This window comes from Montipora capricornis, chromosome 10, assembly GCF_036669925.1.
Source record: "Montipora capricornis isolate CH-2021 chromosome 10, ASM3666992v2, whole genome shotgun sequence".
Classification (NCBI taxonomy): domain Eukaryota; kingdom Metazoa; phylum Cnidaria; class Anthozoa; order Scleractinia; family Acroporidae; genus Montipora; species Montipora capricornis.
In genome coordinates this window covers 22018551-22031050 of record NC_090892.1, presented here as the reverse complement: position 1 = coordinate 22031050, position 12500 = coordinate 22018551, and the positions used below count along the sequence as shown (strand labels likewise).

General features: G+C 39.0%; 1 protein-coding gene across 1 annotated transcript in view; it reads right to left on the bottom strand.

Moving 5' to 3' along the window:
• LOC138022222 (mucin-like protein) overlaps positions 1-12500 on the bottom strand; it is an 86413-nt gene that overhangs the window by 65375 nt on the left and 8538 nt on the right. The window contains exons 2-5 of the mRNA XM_068869278.1: positions 4753-5616; positions 3972-4123; positions 1246-1620; positions 319-431 (exon numbers count right to left, since the gene is read on the bottom strand). Coding sequence (XP_068725379.1) covers positions 319-431; positions 1246-1620; positions 3972-4123; positions 4753-5616 — 1504 coding nt within the window. The remainder of the gene's footprint in view (positions 1-318; positions 432-1245; positions 1621-3971; positions 4124-4752; positions 5617-12500) is intronic.

Sequence of the window (12500 nt, the reverse complement as noted above, 5' to 3'; positions counted from 1 at the left end):
GGCTAAGTTTCATTGAAATCGTTGTGATGGCTTGTATCACACCTGCCTGGTCCTCTCATGAACTCAGTCTTAAGGTGCTCTTTAGTTCACTGGAGGGGTACCGCAGCCATAAGGGGGAACCTCAATGTTACATTCGGTTACTTTTATAATTTGAGACCCTAACTTAACCTTAAGACAAAGGTTGAATTTTTCTGGAAACAAAGCTCATTTCCCTTGAAAGGAGGTGTCCCTTGAACAGGACGAGAGCTGTCACCCACCGTTTTATAACCACACGGATTGAAATTTTCAGACATAAATTCGGTAGGAAGAGAGACTTACTTTGATACACACTGATCAAACGGAACGACCCACTGTATTCCATCTTCAGGATAGTTGTACATTAAAAATGTATTTATTTGATCTGTAATGATGACAGCTTGAAAGGTGTTGCTCTGCCGATAATACATATATATATATATACGAATTAAAAAGATATAAGTAAGGGAAATATTTGGGAATTTGAATTAGAAAGTGATAAAACCTTATGCTGAAAAACCTTTAGGGAGAACGAGAATTGTGTTAGATATTTATTAAAAGCATGCCTTAGTGATCCAAACCTGAATTAAGCGCATAGTAAAAATGTGGTGTCTGCATGGTTCAACTTTTCTTTCCATCTAACCTAGACGAGAATTTCGGCTGCAGGACCAATAAGAATGGATTTTGATTTAAAAGCCGAATAGTTCATGAACCGAACTTAACAAAAAAATCAGGAAAGTTCTTAGAACAAAAAGTAAATCTGTCGTCTGAATCGAACAACGGGAATTGATCAGACTCGAGTTGTGTTAGGCTCAAGGAAAGTTGTCCTTACAAACTGTAACTAAGAATTTTGAAATCTTTCCATATTTTGTTTGTGCTTGGAGAGTGATATGGGGTATGGTTATAAAGTTACAGTTTTGATGTTCAAAGGAGTATGCCATGCAGGATTTTATGGTGTACAACTAACTTGATGATATCTTGGCCAAAACCAGCTGATCAAATACTTGACAACAACAGAATCACATACAAGTTTACTAGTCCCCCATGCCCCCTTCCTCCCCAATGTCGCATACTAGAGCATTTTATTCGCTGCCATAAATCTAATGGGATTGATAGCGTTATGTGCACTGGTTATTTGGGAGTGATTCTACGAAACTGTTACAAGCCAGGTTATTATTCAGGGCTATTTTGCTGTTTAATCCAAATGGTAACAGTGACGAAATTTCTTACCCTTGGGCAATTCTGCCCGGAGACTTCATAATCCCATCGATAGTACCGATAAGGGCAGAGATTCTCCCATGTCACAACAAGGACCCAAGTGGCTTGAAATTGTGTGAAACCTCCACTTCTGTCATAAAGTTGAACGTGTTCAGAGGCTAGCGTCAGGACTTCATCTGCTGGTTTTTGAATGGTGTTTTGGACCGTTCGCTGGTAAACTTGGTAATAGACGTGTGAGTATTCGTCCCGAAAGGCCAAATAATCATCGATAGTAGCCCAAAATGGAGCCATTATTGCCATGTTGTCAAACCATCGATAAGCACCAAATGTCTGGGGCCACCACCAACTCCATTCAAGATTCAGTTGGATCTTGCCATCTGGACAGATCTGCAAAGTGCCAAATTAAACTTGTGTGAGCTGAATCGCCCGTGCCTTTCTCGTGTTTGGCAATTAGAGAGCTAATCCGGTAATGATAACAATAGAGAAATGTACGAGTTCTGGTGGACGAACAAAGGAAGGTAATTATCCTTTTTTTCCGTCCACCAACATGGCGGCGATGACGTCACGTGAAAACCTTTTATCCAGGTTTGTTGATTGTACTTTCGAACAGCCAGTGCTTGTCTATTTCAGCCACCCAGCGACAGCACGAAAACAACGGTGGATTGTTGGTTTCATATTTTCCGTCAGAATCCGTCAAAGGGGAGAATCGGAGTCGGCAAACCTCAGAGTTGGGGGGGAGAGGGTTGGGGATGGGGGTGGCAAAAATATATAGTTGCGGGAGCTCATCAAGAGGAGCCTCTATCTCCACTAATTCCTTGAGTCAACCCTTTCCACATACATTAAATTTATTTTTAGGAACAGGATTTTCCTCGAAAAAATTCAGCACTATGGCATTGGGGGATGGCACATCGTTGGTTCAAATCATATTTATACTATCGTCACCAAAAATAATACTAGCTCTGACCCTCTTCCGATCTCTTGTGGTATTCCACAAGGATCTGTTTTGGGTGCATTGTTGTTCTCATTATACATAAATGCTTTCCATCGCCCCTCTGATATTTTGAATTTTTATCTATTCGCTCGCGATGCTAATTTGTTTTGCAAAAATATTTAAAAGCAGTACTACCTTGCACTCAGATATTAATAGTGAATTGAATAATATCTATCGCACTTGTGGCTATGTGCTAAAAATTATCATTACTCAGAGAAGAATGCCTTTCGATGTTTTATTACAGTATTAATACTAAACCTCTAAATCGAGAATATTGCATTAAGTACCTGCAGCTGGGGGATCTTATTGATTCTAATCTGCCCCCAGTTGTTCAAACGGTGGATAACGCAATCCACCGGATAAAGCACTATCCATTGGATAACTCAGCGAAAACAATTGCGCTTTCCATTGGATATTGATTTATCCGGTGGATAGCGCTATCCATCTTTTGAACAACCAGGGCCTGAACTGGAAAAATCAGGTAGATTATGTAGACAAGAAAATCAAAAATAGTGTGGGCATCCTCTCAAAACTTCGCCATTTTCTAAGTACTCTTATTTTGGCAAATCTCTACTATGCACTTCTTTATAATTTCTCAATTTATGGTATAATTGCCTGGGGGAATACTTATCCAACCACTTTTCATCCCGTAACCATTTTGCAAAAAATAACTTTACGAATTATTCAACTCCTTTATTTAAGCAACTAAATATTCTGAAGTTAATTGATGTTGTCAAGGTTTTTGTTGCACTCTGTGAATGAATAAGTTCATAGTGGTAAGTTACCATCCGTCTTTAATAACGTCTTTACTCCAGTTAACGAGATTATAATACTCACTTAGCCCGCGGGCAAACTCTTTACTTACCCAAAGCTCGTACCAACTCTGGTATTTTAAATATTCTTTTTCTGGGACCAAAAATTTGGAATCTAATTGATGAGAATCTTAAAACTTACTCTCTTGGTCAGTTTAACAAGAATCTGAAGACATACTTCTCAAGGACTGTACTCCAGTTAACGAGATTATAATACTCACTTAGCCCGCGGGCAAACTCTTTACTTACCCAAAGCTCGTACCAACTCTGGTATTTTAAATATTCTTTTTCTGGGACCAAAAATTTGGAATCTAATTGATGAGAATCTTAAAACTTACTCTCTTGGTCAGTTTAACAAGAATCTGAAGACATACTTCTCAAGGACTGTTAACTTTCATCTATATTTCACTAAGGTCTGACTACACTGTAATATCTTTCTAAATAAATAAGGAAATTTCATCACTTACTCTACAATTTATATATGCAGTAATATGTGAGTGTGGATGTGTATATACCTGTTTCGTATGGGTTGACAATAAAACGACTTGTGCTCGTTTTGTGTTCACTGTTTTGTATATGTATACAGTATGTATGTTGTTTGGTTTGTGCTCTGTTTTCTTTATTTATCCTATTGTACATTCAAATGCTTCCTAAATATGACCTCGAGGTCAGTACCTTAATTATAAATAGTTCATATGGTGTTTGCAATAATGATTGTCATAAGCTACAATTGTAGGTACAATAAACATGTTGTTGGTATTGTCGTTCTATAAATATGTTTACTCGGGAAGGGGTTGACTTCTAGGCTAGTATGGGAGATAGAGTTTCCTTAAGGTTGGTGATCTCCTGATAGATGTTAATAATTGTAGATCTGTTTAAGTTCATCTCGGCCTACAAAAACACATATTAAAGTTTAAATAATACGCAATACCTACATATAATTTATAATGCCTTTTTCCATAGAACGGAAACCCGAGACTGGGTGCTTTGATCTTCTGGCAGAGATATAGGTACCAATACCCTGAATTGATGAGTGCTTCATCACCGTGCTCTGGACCGTGTGGATACATGTTGTCACGATTTAAAACTGTTTTAAATATAAAAAAAATAGATCAAGAAATTAAAATTCTAGGCCAAATCCAATGTTTCAAAGAGCCCACTTATACCATGTTATGAAATTGATGCGTATATTTGAACGGCTTGTTATAAACGAAAGATATAGAAGTGATCGGCCTCGCACTGATCTGCCGGTGTGAGGATCAGCGCATGAAATCTTCAGTCTAGGGAGAAGAAAGAGGAAGGACCAAAACACTCTTGGAGACGTACAGTGACGAAAGAGAAGAATTGCATTGGAAGGACATAGAGAATTGAATCCGGCTGGAGGAAAGCCATGATGATATGGTGAAACATAATTAACTATTGAAGGGTAATTTGAAGTGTTATTTTCTTCCCATGTAAACCACCGTGATGATGGTGAAAGTCCGACAACACGTACAATATGTTAATCGTTATTTCTGCAAAGCTCTAGCAAAGCAAACACATCGTATGACTCTATCAACTAATTCAGTTGGACTTCTCTACAACCACATGTTTACGGTAAAGACTAGCTCTGGAAAAGGAGCTATAGTCAAACAAAAATGGCCTATTTCCTCGTTGAAAAAGTGCTTGCTCTAATTTCTGTCGGTTAATACTTTGAAATGTAGCTATGAAGCTTACCTGATGATGCAGACATACTTTGACTGATGAAAGAGCTTCTTGATGGGCGTATAAATGAAGAGATTTGTGCACTCTCGGAAGCCGACTGACTTGCAGACAGGCTTTCTGAAAAACTGACCGTATTTGCGCACATGATACTTTGAGTCAAAGTGGAGGAAGCCGACTGACTTGCAGACAGGCTTTCTGAAAAACTGACCGTATTTGCGCACATGATACTTTGAGTCAAAGTGGAGGAAGCCAACTGACTTGTAGACGGGCTTTTTGGAGAAATGATATCTGGAGTAGCCGTGCTTGATCGCCCGGAAAACGTGTTTATGCTTACAACACTTTGAGTCGAAGTGGAGGAAGCCAACTGACTTGTAGACGGGCTTTTTGGAGTAGTGACATCTGGAGTAACCGTGCTTGATCGCCCGGAAAACGTGTTTATGCTTACAACACTTTGAGTCGAAGTGGAGGAAGCCAACTGACTTGTAGACGGGCTTTTTGGAGGAGTGACATCTGGAGTAACCGTGCTTGATCGCCCGGAAAACGTGTTTATGCTTACAACACTTTGAGTCGAAGTGGAGGAAGCCAACTGACTTGTAGACGGGCTTTTTGGAGGAGTGATATCTTGAGTAACCGTGCTTGATCGCCCGGAAAACGTGTTTATGCTTACAACACTTTGAGTCGAAGTGGAGGAAGCCAACTGACTTGTAGACGGGCTTTTTGGAGGAGTGATATCTGGAGTAACCGTGCTTGATCGCCCGGAAAACGTGTTTATGCCTATGACACTTTGACTCAAAGTGAAGGAAGCCGACTGACTTGCAGACAGCCTTTCTGAAGAACTGACACTTTGAGCCGAAGTAGAGGAAACCAGGAATGCACCTGAAAGAAGGTCAAAAGGTTTTAATTGCATAGTAGAGACTTTCTAATTAAAAATAAATAAATGTCGGGTACCTCTACAGGGACTTTAAGCGGCGTCAATTCTTTTATCATAATAATGCGTGGGGCTATTTACAGAGTTTTCTTTTCCTTCTAAACCTGCTATTTTTTTTTTTTATCAAGTATCGTTAAATTTAACAGCTATTCACCGAAGTGTAGGTCGTTAGTGGTGGATATTATGGCCGGACCACTCTGTTGTTTGATGCTTGATATTTTCAATTATACGCAATCAGAAGTTGGGTGCAATTCCTCCTATTTAACTTATTTATTCCTGGAACAAATCCCGCGCGAGTTACTCGTAAGTGAATAGCAAAGGATATTCGGAGTTTAAGTAGCCAATCAGAGAGCGCCTTCAACGCTATCCACTGTTTTAGTATATGCTAAAGCCTGATATTTCTCGATGATTGTGATGATAATCAGGTGATGGTCTTTCTAGGTTTTCGCGAACAAGAGAAAGATGACCAGCGAATGTCATAAAAAGAAATCGAGTCGCTCCGACTAATGCCAACCGGAACAAACAGTGTTATAGTAATGAACCACAAAGAAACTCCAAAATTCGGTTCGAAGCAATTTGTAGCTGCGCCTCTCATTGCTCAGAAAATTGTCGGGAGAACTAATCTCGTCGCTAAATTGTAGATCGCTCTAAATGTCTCACTTTCAGAAATGGTGGGTAATATATCATTTTTCTCTATTTATGTTACTTAGGCTTACAAAGTACATTCTGGTGAGTCTTTCATACCTTTGCATTTCTCTAATATAAACTGGGTATAAATAAATGAGCTGAACTGAACTGAACTTGGGGATGAATAGCAAAGAATATTCTGAGTTTGAGTAGCCAACTGGAGCGTGCCTTCAATGCTATCTACTGTTTTAATTTACACTAGTAACTTATTTAAATAAGTTAAATTACATAGACTGACCCGCCTGGATTATTGCGTGCTACAATGCGGATCAGTCGCGTACTATAATCAATGAATTTGAAGTTGACCTGTTAATTGAAGCGATCGATGCGTGACCTTCCTAATGACTGGGAAAGGAGACCACGGAAGATTAAATGGATTGGAGGGGTTGTCCAAAGGGTAGTCCGTGGAATGAAGTTGTTCAAGGAGTAGCCTCTGTCGGAGTTGAAGTCAATCCCTTTTCAAATCTCCTATCCATCTGCTGGATACGTCTTGTTCCTTGAAACTTTTCCATCGAAAATCGGATTACCTGAACTCCGCAATCAACACATTCCAGTTGCACCGGCGGTAAATATTTTTAAGATCGACGGAAGAACTGCGAAGTGCTTTCACTGGCTTTTTTTGCGTTTTTCCAGGAGATCATTCATAAGCTTCACAGCCCCCGTTCTCGACGGAAGCGCTGGCTTTGAGTTGTGTTGCGTTTTTGAGTCTTCTACGCTTGTACACGTACACACGTGGGAGTCGGAAACCGCATCAAAGGTTTTGTCGGTTAGAAAGCCCATCGTTAAGGGCCAAGAGCACAGATGTCTTTCCACCGGACAAATGTAATGTGCTACGAGCCACACAGTGCAGGAAACCCCTCACCCATGATTACATCCTACAAAACCAGATCCTTAAGGGAAAAGATGCTTTTAAATATCTTGGCGTCGCTGTATACCATAGGCTGTCTTGGAACGAACACATATGTTCTATAGAGTCAAGAACGCTAATTCATCCATAGGCTTTATCAGACAAAACCTACAAATTCACCAGAAACTAATCAAAGCTAATGCATACAAGACTCTTGTTCGACCACAAATCGAGTATGCGTCTACCATCTGGGATCCTTTCACCCCAGAAAATCAAAATAAAATTGAGATGGTATAGAGAAGAGAAGCCCGCTTTGTTTGTAACAACTGCAGACTCGAAGTAAGTGTCACTAGCATGCTTGATGAGCATGGCCGGCGCAGTCTCAAGCAACGGAGAACAGACCAGAGATTAATTATGTTATACAAAATCGTGAACAGCCTAGTTGAAGTTGATCTTTCTAAAGAATTTATACCACCTACGAGTCACAGTAGAAATAGTCACGCCAAATCCTTTAGAATTCCCTACGAAAAGAGAACCTACAATCATAGACAAACGTAATTGGGAAGGCTATGTAAATGAACCACACCAGAGCTGTACTCCAAAAGCCGTTCTGTTGGGGAAGTGTTTACTAAGAATGCCATAAAAAAGACATTTTTGTTGTTTGATGTTTCATATTCGTTAAAAGATACCTTTCTTTTTTTTTGAGGACGTTGGAAGAACGCCAAAAACTGTTTTATTTCAATCGATTTAGCAAGAAATGGTGCGAGCAGTGCGAGAGCACTTACATTACTCCCGACATCACTCCTAACATTACTCCATTTTCGAAGCCTAAAATAATGCCTTTACACCACAGCTACAGGTAAATTATTGAAACTGGAGTGTAAAGACTTTCAAAGAAAATAGTAATAGGACTTTTCATGGTCATTTCAGCTTTATTTTTGGTAAATTGTAAATTTACTCCATAAAGAGAGCTTAAATGAAATAACGTATCTAATTAACCTTTGTGTATATATGGTTTCAATGGAGTAATGTCGAAAATAAGTAGATACAATAACTTTTGTCCATAATCAGAAATATAGTGTACGTATCCCAGTATGCTTTACATATAACTACGTTATTGTTGCAAAATATCACATTCCTTGGGTATATATTTCGCATTTTCATGGAGTAATGTGCACATACATGTTCACTGTTCCCAAAATAGGGCAATGATTGACAGGCCATCCTACTCACCCTACTGGTGCAAAAAAAGTAATCACTGTTAATTTACTTATTTCATGTGACTCTGTTTGAAATACACATGGCGTTTTTAAAAGGCGCTGCTCTCGACTTGGCAAAGTGCAACTGACGTCCGCCATTGTAAGAGTTTAGTCCGTGAACTCGTTTGACCTTTCAAGACAAGCTTCTTGGCTTAAATTAACTATCATTTAGTTTCCTCCCCTTTCTGTTCATTTACCAAGGAATTTTCATCATGTTATTTGCTCTACAATTTAATACCATCAAGACACTAATGCAACATGACGTCGTCCTAACACATGTTTGAAAGTTGAAAACTTGCCTTATTTTTAACCAGATAAACGCCTAAAATTCATGATAACATGGCAAAAAGCAGTTAAATGTTAAAGCAATGACTAATTGTGTTTGTTTTTCAAAGGCACTGTAAGCGCTAAGAAAAAAGTCGTCTTTCCAATTTAAGACAACAAAAAGAATTTTCAGACAATCATTTGACAAACGTAGTTGGGAAGGCTGTGTAAATGAACCACACCAGAGCTGTATTTCAACCTGCTTCTGTTAAAGCTCAAAAGAAATAGTTTCATTTTCTCTTACATAGCCCCCCTCCCCCCTATTCAATGTTGGAAGGTAAGTCAACAATTTTCCACTGAAACCATTCAGTTTTGCACAACATTGAAGGAGGGGGGAGGGGAGAGAAGCAATGAAGACTTCAAAAGTGCTAACCTTCTCAACAGTTTTGTCTAGGATTGTATGAGAGTAGGAAATCTGCTTTGAACGCTTACAACTCTCGTAGTATTTGACATGTGGCTTCCATTTCTTATTCTGGACATGCTCTTACAATGTACTTTCCAATGCATAAATAAAATCTCACAATACTGAAATTTGGTTAAAATCATCGTTTTATGATTTGGATTTCAGATTTGCGTGACGTTTCACAACGTTACTCCAAAATCCGTTCTGTTTGAGGAGGCGAGAGGGGAGAGAAGCAATGAAGACTTCAAAAGTGCTAACCTTTTCAACAGTTTTGTCTAGGATTGTAGGTAGCCACAGCCCCAAGTCTTAATGGTCTTAATGGTCTTAAGAGTGGGATCTGTGAGCTCAAGCATTAACAACCTTTACGAACCTGACCGAATCTGAGCATATAAGCCTTGTAGAGAGGGAATGTTTGTAATATGGTAAATAAATAAATAAGTAAATAAATAAATAAATAAATAAATAAATAAGTTAATTAATTAATTAATTAAATCATAGCAATCCGGGTATAGCCATTTTCTTAGGTGATCCACCCCTTGGGTTGTAGAGTCAGTGACAGTGTGGCCTGAGTAAACGATGCCGCTAAGATTTCTTTATGTATTTTGACAATCACGACAAGCCTGCTATAAATTGACCAATTACGGCGCTTGTACTCTCTGTAAAACGGAAATAGCCAAGAATCGAAAGTAGAAGGAATGAATTTTCACTGTTTTTAAGACCCTGGTCAAATCTATGTGAATGTTTATCATACCAAGGAAAGAAAAGAAAGGAATTGAACTTTTAAAGCAATATACAAATTGGGACTTCTAGATCGAATATTTTGACATACAAACAATTTACAGGGTTCTAATGTTAACTATTCCTAAAAATTCAATTCTCTTCTTGCTAAGAGATTATTTTCGACTGCATTTTGCTTTGAGCTGTCTTTTACTCGACATTTGAAATAATATGTAAATAAACTAACAAATGAATTAATATAGTAAGGTGATAAGTTATCAAGAACAGCAAAAAAAATGAAACAGCATGTAGCAATGGTATCAAATTATAATAAAGCTACAGCACAGGAAAAATGTAATTTGTGATCATTGAAAATTTGCATAGATTGCTGTTTTGCTGAGGCCTGGTGAGCCGTGTTAGGTGCGCAGTGGGTCGTGGGATTTAGGCTTGTACTTTACGGGCGTTAGTAGGCTTATTTCCCTTTCACACCAAGCCTTACCATGTATTGAAAATGTTTAGTCGATTGTTTTCTTTTTAAACCATGAATACTGATTTTTATCAACTACAAATTTAGTACATATCAATGCATGTATCGAAACTCACCTGAATCTCAAATAAAAGGCTGACCTTCATTTTTCTGTGACTGATTTTCATTTTGTTAAACCTAGGTTAATTAAACATGTCTTTCTGGTGTGAATGGGGTATTTTCCTAGTGGATATTGTGGAACTCAGGGAGTTCGTTGCCCAGAGCTACAGAGAATTACTCTCTCAGTTTGGTGCTATGATCGTTTCTATTTCTACTTCGGAGCTGAAAATTTCAAGCGATTCAATTACCGTCGAGCAAATGGGAAAAATTTAGAGGCTCAAAAGATATGTCCCGCCATCGTTTAAAAAAGTCCGGCGGGCAAAGAAGTGCAATTTAATGCCTACAAATCCATTTTAAAAACGGCAGAACACCCTAGTAATGTGTTGGAAGGCACATTTTTGGTTATAACCAAGGAAAGTTTGGACAAAGATATGTCCTTATAAAAGATCCTCAGAAATTGATCCATTTTGTTGACAAGTCTCCACACGGATGAACGACAGTTTTGGAATTTAGTCACAACTATTTACTCTTTGACGAAGAAGATGAAAAGAAAAGATTCAGATCTCGAGCTGGGTCCACCAGAGCTTCCAAGCCTTTCGCATCGCGCGCTCTTCTCAGCCTACAGCATCAGGTATAAAATGCCACTGTTCAGAAATCAGGCGAAAAACGTTTGTTCTTGGTTCGTAATAAAGATCGGAGAATTCCATTTGGACTCAACTCAAGTTGGCTTGCGTCTGTTCTCGATTTCTCCATCTGCTTTATTTATGAATCCGAGAAAACAACAAGAGTCCCATCAGGTGATTGTTCTTCCCTTTTGGATAAGGAGCGTACCCCAATCCACCAGGACTGGAAGCTTTCTAGCGTCTGTGGTAAATCTATTTTGCCCATTATCTGTGGTGGATCTGTATCCATGTTCATGACGGAAATCATCTTTGCTGTAACTATGCTTCTTTGCCGATAATTGGAATTCACAAATTTTGGTAACCTCGGAATCCCTAACTGGAGCTAGATCTTGTCCACTTCGAAGGTTTCCCTAAGTGGGAATTGCATTGGCGACTATATTGATTTTGAGACCAAAATGTATTTACCAAAACCCAGCGTTTTCACCCAGAGTTCTTGCAGATGAGATTGGAAAGATGATTTTGCCGACTTCACATTGAATGATGATATTTTCTCTGCCGACACCAATGGATTCCTGGAGAGCTCAGCGTTCTTGCCGTTGTCGTCGGCAAGGCCACAGATTTTGGCGACCATTTGGTGAAAGTTGATATTTTCTCTGCCGTAGAGCTCCTTGGGGTCGGCACACCTATGACTGATTTGCATGTCACCACAACACAAAGTTTCCAACGTTTAATACAAGGTTTTATCAGCTTGGGTCTTCCGGCGTCAGCCCCTTTGCTCAGGTCTGGTCCAATGTTATGCCCTCCTGTCCGTTTAACCTGCAAAGTTGTTTAACGTCTGAGCGTCTGCTGCAGTTGGTTCCCTACTTGTACCATTTTGGAATCTCGCTCGTTTTTGGCCTTTCCTATGTTTCGACTGTTTTCACTGGAGCTTATTTATTCATGGCTGGACTTTTCTTCCAGATGTTCCAAATCTTTTTGTCAGAGGCGAAGCCAAAATCACATTTTTCGGTCGGGTTCCTCTTTTATTTCCGCCGTGATTGCCCTGTTTATGGCTCTCAGTGTTCCTACAAGGCTAACCACTGATTTAATGTTTGTGTTGCTTTTTACGTTCCTAGCTTACGATTTTGGCTGCATGTTTTCGTTTGGGTTGCACAGGTTTGAATAGTGCAATAGCGGTGTGCTGAGTGTTGTGTTAACTGGTGATCGGTGATTAAAGAAAGCAACATGTTTTATTGTCGAATAGGCATTTTTCGATATCTTAAATTTCAGCTTGAAAGTAGAGGTTTAGAGAATTAACGTGAAGAGCTCTTATTTTTATTAAAATCACTTTAAATCATGACTCACAACACGTGAAGAGCGCCTTTTTTTATTAAAATCACTTTAAAT